Source organism: Ranitomeya variabilis, chromosome 5 (genome assembly GCF_051348905.1).
Source record: "Ranitomeya variabilis isolate aRanVar5 chromosome 5, aRanVar5.hap1, whole genome shotgun sequence".
In the NCBI taxonomy this organism is placed as follows: Eukaryota; Metazoa; Chordata; class Amphibia; order Anura; family Dendrobatidae; genus Ranitomeya; species Ranitomeya variabilis.
This window is the reverse complement of record NC_135236.1, coordinates 169,549,191-169,572,595: the sequence shown is the minus strand read 5'-3', so window position 1 is coordinate 169,572,595 and position 23,405 is coordinate 169,549,191. Positions and strand designations below refer to the sequence as shown.

The window sequence follows — 23,405 nt, the reverse complement described above, 5'->3', positions numbered from 1 at the left end:
GAATAAAGCCCGCTTTTGGGATTGGTGTCCTATCAATCTGAATGAATGATAGGAGAAAATAAAAGCGCAAAAATGAAAATTCACCAGGAAGGAAGGTGTTAAATTGGGTTAAAAACATGGATTGAATTTAAAAGGGAACCGGTCATCTGATGCATGCTTCCCGAACCATACGTTTTAAAGTATGCAAATCCGCCGTGGTTCGGGCAGCAGAAATCCGATGACAGGTCCTCTGCAAACTTTTCTGTCTTCTTTTGATCACGCACCTGTCCTCAAACAGCAGCTGACAGGCGTCATTCGCCAGGTTCATGAGGGATTTCTTCATCTCTTTCTGCAGCTCCTCATAAGTGATCTGAGCTTCATCTAGATACTTCTCCCAGTTCTGGTTCACTGGTAGGTAGGAAACACCCATTTCTAGCATCCCAGCGAGAGTCACAGGGTGAGGACATCTACAAAATGGGAGAACAGCTTGGATTTAAAAAAATATTATATCAGAACATTTTATAGAAAAATGTCAACACATAATGTATGAAATATGATTAATACTTCTGCACAGTGACCGACATGTAAGAATATATTGCACGTGGTGCTTACACAAAGCAGACTGTACATGGAGCACAGTGCGGTGGGAGTATTGCTGCGGGTGTCAGTGGGAATGTGCTGCTGCATGTCCATTGCTCAGTAAGAAGAATCTGCTTGCACAATGTTAGGGCTCATCCACGCATACATGACGCACGTATGTGTTTTTTTGTTTTTTTATGGGCAGTCCACGTTCCCATTATAACCTGTGCTGTACACATGTTCGTGTTTATTCAAAACTCACAGAGACATGTCTGTTTTTCTAGAGTATAACGGATGACCCAGGAACCACATACAGCATGCAGATTGCATCAGTATGTAGTCCGTGTTGTGTCCATATTTAAAGTAGCAAAATTGATGGCCTATGGGTGCAAGTGTGACTTCTCAGATATAATCAACTAACTCTATTCATCCCCACCAAATGCTGCATCACGTTCATAGTTTACCAGTCACAGCTCCATAGTTTTAGCGGTGGCCGTGTCTGGTATTGCAGAGGAAAAGTCTGCAGTCGTTCTATGTGACTGCAGACTGGCAAAACGTGACAAAGTGAGATGCACGTCTGGGAAGTCTCATGACCACACGTGATCTGCACACTTGTAGTCGGGTGCCGACTAGATTTTTTGTGTCTCTCAATTCTCTTCAATTAAGAAAACTGGGGCGAGTCTAGTCGGCATTTATCTGTGTGCATGCAAACAACATACATGGAGTCATGAGACCAATGAAAGCCTATGAAGCCTTCATAGCACTGATCATAGGCTGGTGCTAAGAAACCGCAACGTCAGCAGACCCAGCAATGATTTGGTGAGATTGGACGATGATGCTGATCGCAACAATCAGTGAGCGGGAGCGCTGTCTTACCTCTCAGTGATCGCTCTGCACTGCCCCATTCTAGGTTGCAGAAGTGTGCGGAGTGGTCACTGTCGTTCTGCTGACCCTTGTGGTGTCGCAGACCATTTTAGCCTTTGCCACCACTTCTGCAGCTGATGATTGCATAAAGAAGATCAGAAGACCTTCCTGATCTGTTCCTGTCCCCTGCGTTTTTTTCTAATCCTTTCCAATACCTCTCTACCCCCTTTATCCGCTTATGCTGCCGAGCGCTGATCCAGTACTTCATCACTCAGCTTTTCTTCTTTTACACCATCTCAGCGCATGCATCCTGCAGCCACTGAGCGCTGATCAGAGATGCACATCACTGATCGGCAGCTGTGGTCGCTTTTGTCCAGGACTTTTTTTTTTTTTCATGTCCATCCCCCCCCACCTTTACACCACCTATGTACGAGCATCCTGTACATTTTTGTTAGATAAAGTAAAATGTTCATGTTTTCCTTCCACATTGTTTTAGTTCCTGTGAAGCACCTGAAGGATTAATAAACTTCCTGAATGTGGTTTTGGAACAGTTTTAACAATGGTGTCACTTTTGGGTATCTACTGTCATATAGGCTCCTCAAAGTTACTTTAAATGTGATATCTTCCCTAAAAAACATGGTTTTTGGAAATTTTGTTTGAAAAATTCGAAATTAGTAAACTTTTAACCCTTCTAACTTTCTAACAAAAAAATAAAAATTAGGTTTCCAAAATCATGCAGATGTAAAGTAGATATATGGGAAATGCTATATATTAATTATTTTGTACAGCATGACTACTACAGGTTTAAGGATACAAAAATTGAAACTTTGAAAATTCCGAAATTTTCAAATTTTTTGCCAATATTTCAATATTTTCATAAACAAACGCCAAAACTACCTCCCTAAATTTAGAACTAGCATAAAGTAGAATGTGTCATGCAAAAACAATCTCAGATTCAGTGGGATCCGTTGAAGCGTTCCAGAGTTATTAACACATAAAATGACAGTGGTCAGAATTGTAAAATTTGGCATGGTCAGGAAGGTGAAAACAGGCTCAGACGTGAAAGGGTCTGGCCACTTCTGGGCCACGCAGAGCACAGTGTGATCCAGAGAGTCTTAAGGGTATGTTTCCACGGTTAGGAATGGCCTTTGCTAAGTATTTGCTCAGGATTTGACGCAGGTAAAATCTGCATCTGAGGTCACTGGCAGGTCACCTGCGTTTTTGATGCTTTTTTTATGCGGATTTGTGTGTGTTTTTGTAAGCTAAATAAAGATATACAAAAAAAAAAAAAAAAAAAGAATTGTGATGTAATTTTTTGCCCAACCTCTTCTTTTACATACTTCATTGAAGAATAATGTTTACACATACACATATAGATAATGGATAAATAGATCTATAGATAGATAGATAATAGATAGATCTATAGATAGATAATAGATAGTACCAAGCCTGATGTTTAGTAATAAACATAATAAAATGGTACATAAAGAGTTAGGCCGGGATCACACATGCAAGAAACTCGGACGAGTCTCGCCTCAATACCCGGCACTGCCGCCGGCATTTGGGACCAGAGTGTGCGGCTGCATGTATTTCTATGCAGCTGAACGCTCCGGTCCCGAGTATCGGTGGCAGTGGCAGGTATTAAGGTGCGAGACTCGTGCGAGTTTCTCACAAGTGGGACCCCGGCCTTAAATGCAATATGTTTAATTTAAAAAAAAAATTGCATGGACTCCCACGCAATTTTCTGCGCCAGAGAGGGAAAGCCAGCGGCTGGGGGCCGATGTTTATAGCCTGGGAAGGGGTTAATACCCATGGATCTTCCCAGGCTATGAATATCAGCTGCATACTTAGCCTTTACTGGCTACTAAAATAGGGGGACCCCAAACCAAAAAAAAGGACGTGGGGTCCCCTTATAATTAATAGGCAGAAAAGGCTTCGCAGACAGCTGCGGGCTCAAATTCATAGCCTAGAGAGGGACCATGGATATTGTCCCCCTCCCAGCTACAAACACCAGCTCCCATCCACCCCAGAAATGGAGCATCTGTAAGATGCGCCAATTCCAGCGCTTAGCCTCTCTCTTCCCACTGCCCTGTAGTGGTGGCATATGGTGTAATAGGGGGTTAATGTCACCTTTGTAAGGTGACATTAAGCCGGCTTAGTAAAGGAGAGGCGTCAATAAGATACCTATCCATTACTAACCCTATAGTTGTGAAAGGGTTAATAAAACACACACATGCAGAATATAGGGATTTTTGTGTACTCACCGTAAAATCCTTTTCTCCGAGCCATTCATTGGGGGACACAGACCGTGGGTGTATGCTGCTGCCACTAGGAGGCTGACACTAAGTGATACAAAGAAAGTTAGCTCCTCCTCTGCAGTATACACCCTCCTGCTGGCTCTCAGCTAACCAGTTCGGTGCAAAAGCAGTAGGAGATCAATAAACAATATATGAGCGTATAACATGTCACATTATATATGAGAGTATAGCATGTTAAATTATAAAACAAGCACAAGCTAATAATAGGGTGGGAGCTGTGTCCAATTAATGGCTCGGAGAAAAGGATTTTACGGTGAGTACACAAAAATCCCTATTTCTCCTACACCTCATTGGGGGACACAGACCGTGGGACATCCCAAAGCAGTCCCTGGGTGGGGACAACATCAGATCAGGCCCTGTGTAACCGCTACTTACAAGTGCGACACCGCGGCCTGCAGATACAATGTATAGGTGACTAGCAGCACTCACTTCTTAGGGCGCTCGCTCCAAATCCAGGGAACCCTCCTGGGTAAAATGTATGCTCAGAATTGGAGGAACAGCGCTCCAGTCGGGTGTTATAGTCCAGTAGAAGAAATCTTTATTTCAGCCATGATAAAACAGCAACGTTTCGACCGCTCAATCGGTCTTTTTCAAGCATACAAAATGGTGTCTAGGGCTGTATTAAATAGTGTGGACACCACGCAGGGAGCCAATCACCATCCAGTATCAGCCCACATTAAAATATCGAACATATAAATAAAAGCATAAATAGACATCAGACACGTGTATACATATGAATTCCATATAAACAAACCACCGCCATATACATCAGCATATTAATCAACATATAGATATAGAATAATGCAATGTTTATCTCCCTCAGTCCATACCGCGGCCTGCAGAGTCCGTCTGTCCAGACTCACATCTGTGGAAGTCTGGGAATTATAGTGCTTCAAGAATGCATGTGGACTGGACGACCTCGCAAGCTTGCAAGCGTGCTGTGCCGACGCCTGGTGCCTAGGATCCAAGAAACCTCGCTAGACAGGGAGATAGGCTGACATCTAACACGGAAGGACTCTTGGATGGTGTAACAAATCCACCAAGCTAACATGGCCGATGAAACGGCTAAACCCTTCCTGTAACCGTCAGGAAGCCGTCCTCTTACAGTGAGGTAGCCCAAATCAAGTGTCCAACCTTCGGAAGGGCACCGTCCTCGAGACGTACCTACTCAGAGTACTCAACACGTTCAGAATATGGGGAACCCATTCCGTTATGTGGACTGGTGTGGAAAGAGATGAGGGAAGAACGATGTCCTCATAACTGTGGGAATACAATACCTCATTAGTAACAAGGGACGGGGATGGCCTGGGGGCAACCTTGCCTTGATGGTAATAAGGGAAAAAGGTCTGAAAGAACAGAGCGGCTAGCTCCGAAGACTCGTCAGGATGAGGAGATCGCAGAGAAAAAAGGGGCGACCTTCTCTGATAGTTAAGTCTGTTCGGATCAAAGGGAGTCTACTGTAAGACTCCCAGGATCATTAAGGTCCCAAAGATCTAACGGTATGCGACTGGGAAGAACCACGTGAAGACTCCCTGTGAGGAAGTCCATATTTGCAGTTTTGTTGCAATAAGACGGAAAAATACTAGTTCCGCAAACGAAAAAAACCGGACATGGTCAGTGCAGATCACCCAGGATCACTGGGGCCCTTCCTGCTTCCGAAAAAAAATCTCGTAAGTAGTGGAAGAGGGGTGAAGGAAACTGGTACCATGGAAGGACCAGAGCATGCAATGCGATGTCTTTTGGACTTGGAGGCCGAACCATGAACTTACCGAGTACATTGGCATTCAGTCTGGACGCCATCCGACCTACATCTGGAGTGCTCCAGAGAAGAGAGATCTGATGGAAGACTTCAGGGTGAAGTTCCCACTCATATGTGGCGGGACCCTGATGGCGTCCGCCGCCCAGCGTTCTACTCCTGAGATGTGTAGTGCGGAGATCACCAAATGATAGATTGTGGCCCAACAGAGAATGTGAGGTACCTCGGCCATGACGCCTGACCGTGGGTACCTGCTAGATGATTGACGTACGGGACAGACGTGGGATTGTCCGATTGAAACGGATGGGGTGACCCGCCAGAAGGCAGTGAACCTGCCGTAGAACTAGCTGTACCGTTCGGATCCCCAGAACAATGATCAGGAGATGAGGACTGGCATTGGTAGTCACTAATAACCATTGAACGGGGAAAAAGGATCTCCCCTGGATGAGGAAGGAGCTCAGAGACTACCCTCTGAAATCCTGCTTGACCTGCAGAAAATGAGAGGAGCGAAGGAAAACGCTTCCATTGTCATCGCCAATTTTCCTCTGAACCCTCCTAGCAAATCGAATGGAATGAGGGGATGAGTGAACAAGTGCGCAAGCTCTCTGTTGAAGGGCCACGGCCTTGTCTCAAGGGAGAATCACCAACCTTCTGGAAGATTCCAGGATCATCCTCCAAAAAGGATATCTGCTGGGCTGGAAATGAGGAAAAAAACTTGTCTAAGTTTAGCTGCCAGCCCAGGAGAGAGAGGGTATAGCAAGAGATATAAACGACTCAGCGCAGGGCTGGAAGATCGGCTAGAAAGTTGACCAGATAGGGCAGGACGACCACGCCTCTAGGGTGCAAGAGGAACGTGACAACCGCCATAACCCCTGCAAACACTCTGGGTGCGGTAGCAAGGCCGAAGGACAAGGTCGTGATTTGAAAATGCTGTTCGCGAAAGGGAAAGCAAAGGAATTTTTAAAGAGGGGAAAACAAAGGAATGTGAAGGTAAGCATCCCGAATGTCGGTGGATGCCAGAAACTCCATCTTTTTCCGTTGAAGTAATGGCTGAGCGGAGGAACTCCATCCGAAGAAGGGGGACCTTGTCAAGCTTGGTAGAAGTTTGAGGTTCAGGGTCGGTCTTACTTTTCGGTCCCCATTTTGGAACCAAGATCCCTTAGCTCTAGACCGTCCTGGACAACTGATCCACTGCTGGTTGAGTCTATAGGAAATCAAAATAGTTAAGGTCTCTGACCAAGAGACCATTGCTCTAACAACACTTGCGGCAGCTAAGGAAGGGTAGAGCGCTGAACTGGAGGCCGCAAGACGGAACAAACTAGATTTGCTATCTGACAGTACGTTGTATTTTTAATTGATGACCCATCGGGTAGGGATACTGGTAGGTATACCACAGGAGATTCTACCCGGTTAATATGCCTAGTGGCAGAATGCGTGGCTGCATGCAGAAGGTTAGGAAAACCCTTCTCTTACTATCGCCGCTCTCTTTTGACGGTGCAGAAATAAAATGATGAACCCTCGATCCACCATCCTGTTAACAGGGAAGTGGAGAGGGATCGTCAGCCTTCTTGCATCATCTGCTAAATAGTGGAGATGGAGAGGGTGTGTTTGGACGCAAAAAAGGGAGCCTCTGTACATCCACAGAGTTAAGGTCCCTGGGTGGACAGGGCTGGTTGTCTGGCGTTAGGCCTGGCTGTAGAAGAGGAGACATGGAGGCGACACTCCATGTGCTCATGTATCGATGGTGTGGGGAGATTGGTGCCCTTTAAAAGGACCTGTCGCCCTTAAAAATCAGACCAAGCATGTCATCTCACGTCTTAGGTGGGTATACGTAGACACCCTGCGTGTTTGCATATTGGCTGAAAAAAGAATACCGCGCTTGCAGAGGTTTCTGTCCAGTGGATCGCTTATCCGGACGCTACCTGTCCGGGTGAATGGCAAATGCTCTACGAGGGAGTTTAGTTTCCTCATGAGGGACGCTGTGTGATCTAGAGTAGAACCGAAGTGCTCGTCAATCTACAGAGATTGGTTAATGATAAATAGGCGATTCCATCCTTTTCTGAAGTTCTGGTGAGTCCAGAACCAAGGCAATATCCGATCCATATTCAGAGACTTGTTATCAGCAAATCATTGGTGAGGGATCAGGAAATGAAACTTCCGTTTTCTAGGCGCGTGTACGTTTCTAGACACCTGTACGTTTCTAGAAAACTTGCGGCTCCTGCTAGCCGACGGCTCGCATAAAGGAAAGGGACATCTATATTGGTCCTGCGAGCACTCCGAGCCACAGAGGGTTCACGGAGTGGTTCAATCTCTTGTCAGAGAATCCATGGGTTGCGGCAGTGACGAAGCCCACTCAGGGAACTAGGTACTCTGGGATACGCGGAGGGCTCCTGAGCTCATTTAGGGTGACCGGCTTCGGACTGGTCATGTGACCTTAAGACCAGGGAATACTGGTCATGCGCCTTTAAGACCAGAAAATATTGGTCATGCCCCTTTAAGACAAGGAAATATTGGTCATGCGCCCCTAAGAAAAGGTAATACTGGTCATGTGCCTTTAAGATCAGGGAATATTGGTCATGTGCCTTTAAGACCAGGGAATACGGGTCATGTGCCTTTAAGACTAGGGAATACTGGTCATGTACCTTTAAGACCAGGAATACTGGTCCTGTGCCTTTAAGACCAGGGAATACTGGTCATGTGCTGTACCTTTATGCAGTACTTCCTTACTCAGTTGCAGAGTCGTTGTGCCCCTTTAATGCAAAACCATAGCCCCTGTATGTGTGTGTGCTGGCAGGGTGGACCAAGATGGCCACTGGGAGTTGCAGAGGTGGTAAAGTCTCGCAGAGAGCGAGAGGCGCCAATTTGGGGGGCAGGGCCACAGATGTGATGTGGGCGGAGCATCGTGACTTCCGTGAATAGGCCCAAGTCAGGGCCTAAATTTCTGCAGCCGGCGTGAGCAATACCAGCGTTGCCGAGGGAAGCGATCGCTCCCGTGCCAGGGAAGAAGCGCCAGAAAAGGTGGGCGGAGCCGCCTTAGCACGCCATAGTGCGGTCGCGGCTTCCGGGATGCGGCCTACACATCGGCCGAAGCCGGGGGCTAAATTTTTGCAGCCGGCTGGAGCGTTACCTCAGGGAGGTGGGCCACAGGGAAGCTGAGGCTGCCTGTCAGCAAGTGAATATCCGACTGCAGAGGCCCATCGCGGACTGGATCCACTCACCATCGGTGCGTGTCCAGGCATGGAGCCGCCGCGATGACTGGGTTTCAGCACCAAGGAAAGCGTGCGCACTTTACAGTTCTGCTGCAGGTGCAGGGATACAGGGATAAACCTCACTCCATCATCCGTTTGTTAGGGAGGTGGAGAGGAACCGTCCGCCTCCTTGTGCCATCCGCTTTCACAGTGGTGGGATAGTGGGGGCTGCTCGGGCGCCATAGACAGGAGCTTCTGTACATCCACGGAGTTCAGTCCGGGAGAACAGGGCCAGTTGTCCGGCATTAGGCCTGGCTCCAGGAGAGGATACATGGAGGCGACACTCCATGTGGTCGCCTGCTGCTGGTGTGGGGAGATCGGGACCGTGAAAGGAACCGTCGCCCCTGAAGTGAGCTCAGGCATGGCTTCCCACGTCGCAGGAGAGGGTACGGGGAGGTATACTCGCCGTGCTCGCCTGTTGATGATTCGGGGGAGATCGGAACCTTGAAAGATCCGTCGCCCCCTTCACTCAGTTAATAAAAAAATAAAAATTTACAGAAAAGTAAAAAATAAAATAAAACCGTTGGGGTCTGAATCAGACCCAAGTGCCTCCTACAGACACTAAGCAAGAACTGGTTCACTGAGAGCCAGCAGGAGGGAGTATACTGCAGGGGAGGAGCTAACTTTCTTTGTATCACTTAGTGTCGCCTCCTAGTGGCAGCAGCATACACCCACGGTCTGTGTCCCCCAATGAGGCGAAGGAGAAAAAGTATTTTAATTAAATAAAACACCACACAGTTTTGCCATCTTTATTACACTGGTAATCCAAGCGAAGCTCTCGTCTCCTAGAAAAAAAGAAAAATAATAAACCAACAGTATACTCCCTGAGTCCGACGTAGTCCTTAATAACGAGTGTCCCATGACGAGTCCAGCTCTGCTACATCTGGATACCTGACATCCAGACATAGCAGAGCTTGTAGATGACCACCGGAGATCTCCCGCGATCACCTACACTCTAGCACTCGTGGTCAGCTGACCGTGAGAACTAGCCTAGGGTGACCTGAGATAACCCCCGGTCAGGTGCACAGCAGTTCCCGTGGTAAGTTAAGTTATTGCGAGAACTGCAGTGGACACGCACTTCCGGAGGTGGGACAGGTAAGACCTTATTTAAATTAGTAGACATGCGTAGTAAGCTGCGTTTTTGCAGTTATTACGCATGTGACTAATCATTAGATGCAGTTTTACCGACAGTCTATGGTAAATATACGGCGCGGGGATGGAGGATCCCCGCATAGTAAATAGACATGCTGCGGTCTGGAAAGACGCGCCGCATGTCCGGATACGCAGGTCTGCTGCCTGCATCTCTGTACGCATAGTGGAGATGGGATTTCATGAAATCCCCTCCACTATGCTGTAACATCAGGACGCTGCGGGTTTGAAGCTGCGGGTTTGAAGCTGCGGATGTACGCAGCGTCAAACCCGCAGCGTTTACTGACTGTGGAAACATAGCCTAAGAGTGGTGGTGTCACTGAGAAGAGGAGAAGAATGGAGCTGGATCCTGGAGAAGGCAGCAGCAGGTGAGTACCGTAACACACTAACACTACATGTATATACACAGGTTTAGTAAAAACAAAAATCTCATGAAAGTGCCTCTTTAAAGGAACTCTATCAGCAGTTTTTTGCTATATAATCTGAGAGTAGCATGATGTAAGGGCAGAGATCTGGATTCCAGTGTTGTGTTAGTTGGTGGGTTGCTTGTGCAGGTTTGATAAAATTTTCTTTTGCCATAGATGTAACAGTGCTATGAATGCTGAGTTCTGCATAACCCCGCCCACACCTCTGATTGGCAGCTTCCTGTGTACACCGTCCATTGTCAGTAAGCTGGTAATCAGTGATGGAGACAGGGTTACACACATTACCTGGACTGACTGGCATGACACCTAGTCCTGCAGTGATAATCTCCTGCTGATAAAACAATGATTATATTGGAACTATAGAAGCTGCTGAGCAAGTGATTCATGGTTGGAATCAGGCTGTCCCTACATTGTGCTGCTCTCAAATCACATAGCAAATACATGCTGTTGCATTCCCTTTAAGAAAAACGAATGAAGGGCTTATTCAGATGGCTGTAACTTCCTTGCCCATCTGTTGGGTTTTCCCCCCGGAATAACAGTACAGGGCCGGACTGGCCATAGGGCACTTCTGGCAAATGCCAGAAGGGCCGGTGCCAGTGGTGGGCCGCTCAATCCGCCGCCCCCGCCGTCGCATTCAACTATACCGGCGTATAGACGCCGGTACAGTTGAATGCAATGATGGAGGAGAGAGCGTCTACAGACGCTCCTCTCCCATCATTCCCCGCTCTGCCTCTGACACTGCGGGTGCGCGATGATGTCATATCATCGCGCACCTGCTGTGTCCCGGGCAGACTGCAGCTGCAGTGCTGAGACAGGAGCAGGAACCAGGAAGCAACGCTGGGCACGAGGAGAGGTGAGGAGAGTTTTTTTTTTTTTCTGGACTGTGGGGCCATTCTCGGAGGAGGTGAGGGGAGGAAGAGAAGAGATGTGGGCTGTATATAGTTCTCTGTGGGCTGTGCTCTGTGCTGTATACTGCTGTGGGCTGTATATAGCTCTCTGTGGGCTGTGCTCTGTGCTGTATACTACTGTGTGCTCTATGCTATATATAGTTCTCTGTGGGCTGTGCTCTGTGCTGTATACTGCTGTGGGCTGTATATAGCTCTCTGTGGGCTGTGCTCTGTGCTGTATACTATTGTGTGCTCTGTGCTATATATAGTTCTCTGTGGGCTGTGCTCTGTGCTGTATACTGCTGTGGGCTGTATATAGCTCTCTGTGGGCTGTGCTCTGTGCTGTATACTACTGTGTGCTCTGTGCTATATATAGTTCTCTGTGGGCTGTGCTCTGTGCTGTATACTGCTGTGGGCTGTATATAGTTCTCTGTGGGCTGTGCTCTGTGCTGTATACTGCTGTGGGCTGTATATAGTTCTCTGTGGGCTGTGCTCTGTGCTGTATACTACTGTGGGCTGTATATAGTTCTCTGTGGGCTGTGCTCTGTGCTGTATACTACTGTGGGCTGTATATAGTTCTCTGTGGGCTGTGCTCTGTGCTGTATACTGCTGTGGGCTGTATATAGCTCTCTGTGGGCTGTGCTCTGTGCTGTATACTACTGTGTGCTCTGTGCTATATATAGTTCTCTGTGGGCTGTGCTCTGTGCTGTATACTGCTGTGGGCTGTATATAGTTCTCTGTGGGCTGTGCTCTGTGCTGTATACTGCTGTGGGCTGTATATAGTTCTCTGTGGGCTGTGCTCTGTGCTGTATACTACTGTGGGCTGTATATAGCTCTCTGTGGGCTGTGCTCTGTGCTGTATACTACTGTGGGCTGTATATAGTTCTCTGTGGGCTGTGCTCTGTGCTGTATACTGCTGTGGGCTGTATATAGCTCTCTGTGGGCTGTGCTCTGTGCTGTATACTACTGTGTGCTCTGTGCTATATATAGTTCTCTGTGGGCTGTGCTCTGTGCTGTATACTGCTGTGGGCTGTATATAGCTCTCTGTGGGCTGTGCTCTGTGCTGTATACTACTGTGTGCTCTGTGCTATATATAGTTCTCTGTGGGCTGTGCTCTGTGCTGTATACTGCTGTGGGCTGTATATAGCTCTCTGTGGGCTGTGCTCTGTGCTGTATACTACTGTGTGCTCTGTGCTATATATAGTTCTCTGTGGGCTGTGCTCTGTGCTGTATACTGCTGTGGGCTGTATATAGTTCTCTGTGGGCTGTGCTCTGTGCTGTATACTGCTGTGGGCTGTATATAGTTCTCTGTGGGCTGTGCTCTGTGCTGTATACTACTGTGGGCTGTATATAGCTCTCTGTGGGCTGTGCCCTGTGCTGTATACTACTGTGGGCTGTATATAGTTATCTGTGGGCTGTGCTCTGTGCTGTATGCTACTGTGGGCTGTATATAGTTCTCTGTGGGCTGTGCTCTGTGCTGTATACTACTGTGGGCTGTATATAGCTCTCTGTGGGCTGTGCCCTGTGCTGTATACTACTGTGGGCTGTATATAGTTATCTGTGGGCTGTGCTCTGTGCTGTATGCTACTGTGGGCTGTATATAGTTCTCTGTGGGCTGTGCTCTGTGCTGTATATAGTTCTCTGTGGGCTGTGCTCTGTGCTGTATACTACTGTGGGCTGTATATAGTTATCTGTGGGCTGTGCTCTGTGCTGTATGCTACTGTGGGCTGTATATAGTTCTCTGTGGGCTGTGCTCTGTGCTGTATATAGTTCTCTGTGGGCTGTGCTCTGTGCTGTATACTACTGTGGGCTGTATATAGTTATCTGTGGGCTGTGCTCTGTGCTGTATGCTACTGTGGGCTGTATATAGTTCTCTGTGGGCTGTGCTCTGTGCTGTATATAGTTCTCTGTGGGCTGTGCTCTGTGCTGTATACTACTGTGGGCTGTATATAGTTATCTGTGGGCTGTGCTCTGTGCTGTATGCTACTGTGGGCTGTATATAGTTCTCTGTGGGCTGTGCTCTGTGCTGTATATAGTTCTCTGTGGGCTGTGCTCTGTGCTGTATACTACTGTGGGCTGTATATAGTTCTCTGTGGGCTGTGCTCTGTGCTGTATACTACTGTGTGCTGTATATAGTTCTCTGTGGGCTGTGCTGTATATAGTACTCTGTGGGCTGTGCTGTATATAGTACTCTGTGGGCTGTGCTGTATATAGTACTCTGTGGGCTGTGCTGTATATAGTACTCTGTGGGCTGTGCTTTATATAGTACTCTGGGCTGTGCTGTATATAGTACTCTGGGCTGTGCTGTATATAGTTCTCTGTGGGCTGTGCTGTATATAGTTCTCTGTGGGCTGTGCTGTATATAGTTCTCTGTGGGCTGTGCTGTATATATTACTTTGTGGGCTGTTCTGTATATATTACTTTGTGGGCTGTGCTGTATATATTACTCTGTGGGCTGTGCTGTATACTACTGTGTGGACTGTGCTGTATACTTCTACGTGGGCTGTGCTGTATACTACTGTGTGGTCTGTGCTGTATACTACTGTGTGGTCTGTGCTGAATACTGCTGTGTGGGCTGTGTTATCTACTACGCGAGCTGAGCTATAGTATGCAGGCTGTGCTGTATACTATGCGGTTTGTGCTATATAATATGCGGGCTTTGCTATATACTATGGGGAGTATATTATATTCTTTGGGGGAGGCCATGTTATGTACTATGTGGCTGTGTTATATACTATTGTGGGGGTATATTATATTCTATGGGGGAGGCTGCGTTATATACTATGGGGGGCTGCATTATATTCTATGGGGGGCTACATTATATATTATGGGGAGGTGGGCTGTATTATATTCTATGGGGGTTACATACTCTGGGGTGGCTGCATTATACTCTGTGGGGTGGCTGCATTATACTCTGGGGTGGCTGCATTATACTCTGGGGTGGCTGCATTATACTCTGGGGTGGCTGCATTATACTCTGGGGTGGCTGCATTATACTCTGGGGTGGCTGCATTATACTATATGTGGGCTGCATTATACTGTATCGAGGACTATGGGGAATATGTTATACTATATGAAGAACTATGGGGTGCATTATACTATGGGAAGTGAATTGTACTACATGGATGACTGTGGCGGTGCATTATACTATATGGAGCACTATGAGGATTGTATTATGCTATATGGAGGACTATGAGGATTGTATTATGCTATATGGAGGACTATGAGAAGTGTATTATACTATGTGGAGGACTGAGCAGTGTATTTTAATATATGGAGGACTATAGGGAGTGTATTATACTATATGGAGGACTATGGAGCACATTATAATATATGGAGGACTATGGGGTGTATTTTACTAAACAAGTAAAATGCTGCATATTCGGATTGTTTTTGCTGGAACAAAAAGCCTTGTTGTCAGCAGCACATTGCCAGTGTAAACTGTAGATGTGCTGCTGAAAAAATGATACTGTATGGTGATCTATTAGTGATCGTTCTGTCTCATCATTATTCCTCAGCTGGTGGAAAGAGGCCGGGAAACAAGCGTTGAACAACTTCAGTATTGTCGATCAAACTCGTTTAGCGGCCTGAACTCAGCGCACGTAAATACAACAGAAAGGCTTCTGTGTGATGTGCAATATGTTAGCATTTGGGGACCCATTTTAAACTTTGCCTAGGGCCCCACTTTGCCTAAAACCGGCCCTGCCTACAAGTGTACAAAGATATTATACAGTCACCATGTGACAAGTGGGCCTGTGTAACTTCAAATGCCAGGGCTGAATTTTAGTCCCAGTCCGGCCCTGTAACAGTATCATAGGATCTAGGATGCTGCTAGCGTGGGTTGGCAGGCTAAAATGTGCCCACGTTACAGACGGCTGAATGAAGCCAAAGTGTAGTCCACGATTTGGTGGGGCAGCTTAGTATACATTTTTTTGCAAAAAAACGTATCAACTAAAAACCCTGTTTTCTTTACATCTTTTGATTAGCACTTGCTTATTACTGTGATTTTTTTACAACAGAGTTTTTTTTTTTTTTTTTTTTTCCTTTCGAATTATTTTATTAAATGAAAGTGTACAACAGCTTAACTACACACACACTGAAAGTTTAAAGGAAACATAAAAAGTCTCATATTACAACAGAGTATTTTTGACCTCATTGTGCTCTTTTGTGTCTTCAAGTTTTCTGGTGGTGTGAACAGGTTCCTACAGACTTGTTCAATGTGCAAGTAGCCCATGTGTTTCTGGTTCTACAATGGCATCAATGTACATGTAGTGCCACCAGTGAGAAGGCCAACGTATACATCTTTAATATATTTTCTACAAACTGTATGTGAATTTAGACCGGGATGTATATAACTATGCAGCAGTTTTTATCCTACACTCTGATGTAGAAGAACTGAATGGATTTTTTTGGTTTTGCGATGTTGGTGTACTAAACAAGGTCATACGACGCAACTCAAATCACCACATACACAACAGTGCCGCCAGACCCTGCATGTCTATATGCAGTACCTGTATACATCGGCCATTGACGCCCTTGGTCTACGGTTTCTAATGCAGGATCCGGTTATAAAAAAAACAATTGCAGCACTGTACACTTTTCAATATAGTTTAAAAGGAACACTTCTATAACACAGGTCTGGTCAAGGGAACTCAACAGGGATTTCCTGGCACATACGTAGAACGCAGAGCCCTAAACTGATGTAGCAGAGCCTTGATTATTGTATTTGTGTCTTATATGCAGGGTCGTCTGACATACACATTTTGTTACCTTTCTATGAAGAGTGGAAAGGTCTCTTGAAACACCTCAAACGTGGCTTTCACATCAAGGGCACAATATAGAATGAGATCCTTCAGAAACAGAAAAGATGAAAATAAAAGCTAATCACTCTAATGATAGTTTAAATGGCATTACTTGTAATAAACGTACAGTCGAAAAATAAATGTTATATATGTAGAGCACAGAACATACCCTCACCAGATCCAGCAGCACTGAAGCATATGGAGACAGTACTGCCAGGTGTAAACCCCCTGTGCACCTTCAGAAGTCACCACAAGGAGGCAGCACAGCAGGAGAACCACAGGTACCAGAACAACTTTATCCAGTAGACATATTGATGAGTGGATCTATACATACATGCATTAGATTGGAATGTCTGATTATTTGGTAGGGTGGTCGCTAGCATGCCAGATTATTAGTTATTTTCAATAGTGAATTACTTAAAAAAATATTCTAGACAGAAAACTTGAGAAAGAGATTTTGCTCTGGAGTTTCAAAGATCTACAATATCCACACGTAATATGTTGTGCTAACATAATCAGAACTAGGGGAACTACAAAAACAAACGTTTATGTGGCATATCATTGGAGTTGGCGACTGCCTCCATATTTGGCTGACCACTCCATCTCCCATCAGACTAAGGCTCTTTATAATTAGTGCTGGATCCTATGTTAGATAAATATTAGGTTTAGAGCCCCACCAAAAAAAGATACGCCTTGTCGCGGCTGGTGGGCTCTCATGAATTGGCAAATTCATCCACCGAGTGCCTTCATTTTGTAAGTGTATTGTACATGACAGTAATACAGTCCAAGTTTCATATGTTCAATATTTGCGTTCAACTTAGCGCTTACAGGGTGCTGCTGTATTCTATGGTTTGTAAGCCATTAAAGGCAATCTGTCACCAAGTTTTTGCTATTCCATCTGAGAGCAGCATAATGTAGGGGCAGGGACCCCGATTCTAGTGATGTATCACTCACTAGTCTGCATGCTGTTCTGTCATTCTGAAAAAAAAATCACTGTTTTCTCTGCTGCAGATCTAGTAGATCTCTGATTGCTGAGGACTACATGCCACAAGACAATTAGTCCTGTAGTGATAATCTCCTGCTGATAAAACACTGATTTTATTGAAACAATGACACACTACCGAGTAAGTGACACATATGGAAATAGGGTTCCTGCCACTACATTATGCTGCTCTCAGATTTCATAGCAAAAACCTGATGACAAATTATCTTTAAATAGATTTGTTGGTAAGGACTGGTCTATAGAGCATGCATATAGACAATGTAAAGCTGTTACACTTCTAATGTATTACTTTCCACCCTGCTTTCCCTCTAATATGGAAGTAGGAAATCGCTAAAAAGTAAAACAAGTGGACAACTCAATTCTGTCACATATTACTATGATATTATTCATAACGAATCACTACCTTGGTTAATCAAGCATTGTGAATTATAGTATTCTCACCTGGAACTGAGTTCGGATATCGGCCATACTTCCTTTCACAAACAGGTCTCGTGCTTCCTTTTCTAAAGGAGGACCTCCAACATAGAGAGCATGGACATCAGCCAGATTGTTAATGCTGCTAACATTCACCCACTCCCATGAGTTTATCTGTAAATACAAAAAAACACACAGAAATGCTATAAAAAAAGTGTCATTTATTTAAAAGTATTCAAACATAATGGGACTTACACAGAATGTCTAGGGTTGCACAACCTTTTTTGATCCACGGACCATGCTGCCAGATTGAATAAAATAGTTATGGGCAGTGACTAATAGAATGGTATTCAACAAGGAGAAATGCAAGATTCTATATCTGGGCAAGAAAATTACATCTACAGAATGGGGGGAATAGAACTAAGCAACAGCACGTGTGAAAAAGACTTGGGTATACTAATAGATCACAGACTGCACATGAGTCAACAGTGTGATGCAGCAGCAAAGAAAAGGCCAACACAGTTCTGGGAAGTATTATGAAGAATAGAGTTTAGATCACAAAGTAATTATCTCCCTCTACTACATGGTCAGGTCACATCAGGAATACTGTGTCCGGTTCTGGGCACCACATTTTAAAGAAGACATTGCAAAACTGGATCAAGTTCAGACAAGAGCTACCAGGATGGTAAGGAGACAGCAAAGTATGTCCTAAATTATGTTTATTTTGCAAAAAAGAAGACTAAGAGGAGACTCAATAGCTGTCTACAAATATCTGAAGGAATGTCACAGTGTAGATGGATCATTCTTAATCTCATTTAAACATGGAAACACGAGAAGCAATGGAATGAAGCTGAAAGGGAGGAGATACAGATTAGATATTAGAAAAAACTTTTTCACAATGATGGTGATCAATGAGTGGAACAGGCTGCCGCGAGAGGTGGTGAGTTCTCCTTCAATGGAAGTCTTCAGAGGCTGGACAGTGATCTGTCTGAGATGGTTTAGTGAATCCTGCGCTGTATTGAGCAGGGGGATGGACATGATGATCCTGGAGGTCCCTTCCCACTGTAACAGTCTATGATTCTATGAAATCCCAGTGAGGTACAACAAAACTTAAAGGCATATTACTATCAATATACAGTATATCATCTATACTGAAATACTCCAATCTATTGGGCAACTCCTTTTCCATCATTTTCAATCCAGAAAAACAGAAAAGGCCATACATGAGGCTTTCTTTCTCGTAGTTTATGTTTGTTGCTGAAATGTCTAAGTCTTTTACTACTTCCATAAAACAACAATGGAGATAGCTCCACAATTCTTGCTAGAGTACCATATAGGGGGGTCGCAAGACCCCTATTCTGCTAATATCTGGAATATCTGGAGATCCCAGAGGCGGCCCCATAATACTCCATTAGTACCTGTGCCTGCTCCCACAATGATTACCAGAGGTACACACAGCTCACCCTGCAGTTATCCGGCTGCATGAGTAGCTACCATCCGAGGGGTGATAGGAAGGTTTACAGCTTTATTTCACAGTTTGAAAATCATGTAACTTCGCTATTGAAAGTTGTCCCAAAAAATTATATCTGGGAAAAAGGCTTAAGTCTCAGGAAAATTGGAAACGTTTGTAAGGAATATAGGGCAATTTCCCATAAAGTAAAGCACATCATTTAATATGATTCACAGGTTGTATATTCCTCCTTCCTACCTGAAAAATAAATTACATATTATATGATATACGAGGTGGTCTTTTAAGACCCTTTACAGTCTTAGGGACATCAAATAACTAAACAGAATCAGTTTATAGAAGTTCATATCTGGTGAGATTAGTAGTGACCTGTACATGGATGTCTACGTCTCCACTAGCATCTGATTGGTTAAAATTGTTTATTAAGATAACCAGTGCAGAAAGAAACTCAACTACTAAATGGGTCTCATGAAAGGAAAGTTAATATATTACTGTTTTCTTTTTTCCCCTTTGTCCTCCTATTCAGATGGGTGAGGGTGGTATGGTTTTTGTATGGAGGATGGGTTTTAAAGGGAACCTGCCAGCAGGATTGTGCACAGTAACCTACAGACAGTGTCAGGCCGGCACCGTTATATTGATTACAATGATAGCTTGGTTGGTGAAATCTGTCTTGTGGTTGTTTAATCTTTATTTTCAGTTTTGAATTAAAGGGAACCTGTCACTCCCAAAATTGAAGATGAGCTAAGCCCACCAGCATCAGGGGCTTATCTACAGCATTCTGGAATGCTGTAGATAAGCCCCCAATGTATCCTGAAAGATGAGAAAAAGAGGTTAGATTATACTCACCCAGGGCAAGTCTGGTGCGGTCGGGTCCGATGGGTGTCGCAGTCCGGTCCGGGGCCTCCCATCTTTTTATGATGTTGTCCTCTTCTTGTCTTCACGCCGTAGCTCCGGCGCAGGCGTACTTTATCTTCCTTGTTGAGGGCAGAGCAAAGTACTGCAGTGCGCAGGCGCCGGGAAAGGTCAGAGAAGCCCAGAACCTGCGCACTGCAGTACTTTGCTCTGCTCTCAACAAGGCAGACAAAGTACGCCTGCGCCGCAGCGTGAAGACCATAAGAGGACGTCATCGTAAAAAGATGGGAGGCCCCGGACCGGACCACGACACCCATCGGACCGGACCGCAGCGGGACCGCCCCTGGGTGAGTATAATCTAACCTCTTTTCTCATCTTTCAAGATACATTGGGGGCTTATCTACAGCAGTGATTTTCAACCAGTGTTCCGCGGCACACTAGTGTGCCGCGACACATGGTCGGGTGTGCCGCGGGGAAAGTTCCCCAAACTATGGTGCCCCCTTTGTTTTGTTCCCCAGCAATGCGCAGCAATGCACAGTCATGGAATAACACATGCGCGAGCTTTGAACGCTCACGCGATTTAATGACGTCACCGAGGCCGGCGCGTCATCCTGAGAGCGGAGAGACGCCAAGGTAATGCCCGCCAATAATGCTGTGTATAATCATTAAGTCAGCAACAGCTCATTAACAGTTAATCAGCTGTTGCTGACTATATGAGCTTTTGCCTGAGTATATGAACTGTTGGCAGAATACTCAGCATATGAGCTGGTACTTTTAGTACCTGGCAGAGGTCCTTTAAGTGTGGCAGATAATGTAATACTCTTCTATTTTAGTGTGTGGCTGCGCACACTATCTCAGCAGTGATGGAGAAGTATTTGAGAATGGAAAAGGCAAATGCCGAACAGGACCCTGAACACAATTCTAACCCAGATGAAGGCCCTAGTATGAGAGGTCGACAAAAGAAAAAAGACAAGACGGTGAGCTCAAGGCAATACAGTGAAAGCTATCTTTCATTTGGATTTACTTTCACTGGGGATGCGACAGCACCAACACCACTGTGCTTGGTGTGTGGTGAGAAGCTATCCAATAGCGCCATGGTGCCAAGCAAGCTTAAACGCCATCTCCAAACGAAACACCCTTCCGTTCAAAACAAGCCGATGGAGTATTTTGTACGCTTACGTACAAACAATGAGAAAGGGGCAACTTTTTTGAGAAAAAGCACAAAGGTAAATGAGAGAGCCCTCAAAGCTAGCTACATTGTTGCTGAACTCATAGCTAAATCAAAAAAGTCACACACTGTGGCAGAAACATTAATACTGCCAGCTTGTAAAGCTATTGTAAATGAGATGCTTGGCCCTGACGCAGCCAAAGAGATAGCTAAAGTGCCTCTCTCTGATAACACAATTGCCAGACGGATTGATGACACGTCTGCGGATATTGAAAGTTGTTTTGGAAAAGGTGCGGATCAGTAAGAAATTTGCCTTGCAACTTGATGAGTCGACGGATATCAGTGGCATGTCAGCTGTTGGCCAATGTGCGTTTTGTGGATGGAGAAGCCATTAGAGAGAACTTCCTATTTTGCAAGGCACTGCCAGAAAAATCAACAGGAGAGGTAATATTCCAGGTCACATCGGAATATCTTGATAAAAGTGTGCTTACATGGGAAAACTGCACAGGTGTCTGCACTGATGGAGCCGCAGCCATGGTCGGCCGCATCAAAGGCTTTGTAAGTAGGGTTAAAGAAAGAAACCCAGATGTTCTTGTTACCCACTGTTCCTTGCACCGTGAGGCCCTCGTTGCAAAGACCTTACCAGCAGATCTAGCTCCCGTGTTGGGTGATGTTGTGCGCATAGTGAACTTTGGGAAGACGCGACCTTTGAGATGTCGCTTATTTGCGTCTTTGTGTACAGAAATGGGAGCGGAACATTAAATCTTATTGCTCCACACGGAGGGGTCAGGTGGCTGTCACGCGGCAAAGTGCTGGCCCGTGTGTATGAGTTGCGAGAGGAACTTAAAATATTTCTGACAAACGAGAGGTCCGATTATTCAAAGCTGCTTGCAAGTGATGAGTGGTGTGCAAAGCTGGCATACCTGGCTGATATATTTCAATATCTGAATGAACTAAACACACGGATGCAAGGCCGAAATGAAAACCTGCTTACAAGCACTGATAAAATGAATGGATTCCGTTTAAAGTTGCAGCTCTGGCAGCAACATGTGCAGGGTGGCAACCTTCAGATGTTCCCGCTCACCGAGAAACTGCATGATGACAACACTGCTGCAATGTGCGAGGTGATTGGCAGACATTTGAAAACTCTTGAGGAGAAGTTATCGTTTTATTTCTCTTCAACCTTCACAGAATACCTTGACTGGGTTAGGGACCCATACAGCTCATTATCCGTTGCTGGAAAGGACATGACTTTAAAGGAGCAAGAGGAACTCATTGAACTGAAGCAAGATCGCGGTTTAAAGCTAAAGTTTGCTGATCTTCCTTTGGACAGTTTTTGGTTATCTGTTGCCAAGGAGTTCCCCATTCTGGCCAACAAAGCTATTTTGACATTGCTCCCATTTTCGACCACATATCTATGTGAGCTGGGCTTCTCAAGCTTGACTGCAATAAAAACTAAAAACAGGGAGAGACTGAGAACTGTTGAGGAAGAGCTTCGTGTGTGTCTTTCCACCATTCCTGCCAGGATATCCCTTTTGTGTTTATCGAAACAGGCCCAGGTTTCACACTGAGTGAGTATAAATACATTTAGAATCTATATTATTAACTATATGTAGAATATGTACTGTTTTAGTGTCATTTTGTGCCATTTTGGTTGGTGGTGTGCCCCGGGATTTTTTAAGTATAAAAAGTGTGCCGCGGCTCAAAAAAGGTTGAAAATCACTGGTCTATAGGGTGCTGCCTTATACTACAGGGTCTGCCTATGGGGTCTACCTTATACTATAGTCTGCCTATGGTGGCTGCATTATGCTATAGAGTCTGCCTATGGGGGTGCATTATACAATATAGAGTAGGCCTATGGGGAGGGCATTATACTATATGGAGTCCTATGGGGGGTGCATTATACTATATTGAGGACTATCTGGTGAATTATACTATATGAAGGCTATCTAGGGGGCCATCATACATTGTTGAGATTACAGAGAGGGGGTCATCTTACAGTGTTGGAGCCATCAAACAGTTTGGGTGCTACTAAGGGGCCAGTACACTGTGTGGGTGGTACTATACAGTGAGGGGGCATTATACTGTGTATAAGAGAGCATCATACTATGTATAGAGGAGCTGTAAGGGGGGAGACTCGGGATATTATTCAATGTTAAGTAGGCACTTATTGTTATAGGGGAACTCAGGTTACAGTGACTATCAAAGGGGCACACAGGGCAATATTACTTTCTAGGGGGCAAAATATGGGCACTGTTTTCTAGGGCACTTGCACCTGGCATTACTATATTATAGAGGGTTGCTTTAGAATTTAGAGGGCACAGAGAACCACACAGCAGGTGCAGTAATAGGGACAAATACGGCAGCAGCGGCTCAGTATCGGGATATCAGGGGCAGTAATAGGGACACATACGGCAGCAGCGGCTCAGTATTGGGGTATCAGAAGCAGTAATATTATTATTATTATTATTATTTATTGTTATAGCGCCATTT

At 45.3% G+C, this 23,405-nt stretch overlaps 1 protein-coding gene across 6 annotated transcripts in view; it reads right to left on the bottom strand.

Moving 5' to 3' along the window:
• The window catches only part of POLG (DNA polymerase gamma, catalytic subunit), a 150,512-nt gene that overhangs the window by 80,882 nt on the left and 46,225 nt on the right, over positions 1-23,405 (bottom strand). For 4 of the 6 annotated variants that reach the window (XM_077263486.1, XM_077263485.1, XM_077263482.1 and 1 more), the window contains 4 exons: positions 17,452-17,598; positions 15,976-16,055; positions 3,687-3,764; positions 264-446 (listed from right to left, as the gene is read on the bottom strand). In XM_077263486.1, the coding sequence (XP_077119601.1) occupies positions 264-446; positions 3,687-3,764; positions 15,976-16,055; positions 17,452-17,598 (488 nt within the window). The remainder of the gene's footprint in view (positions 1-263; positions 447-3,686; positions 3,765-15,975; positions 16,056-17,451; positions 17,599-23,405) is intronic. The other 2 variants (XM_077263488.1, XM_077263483.1) reach the window with 1 other exon arrangement.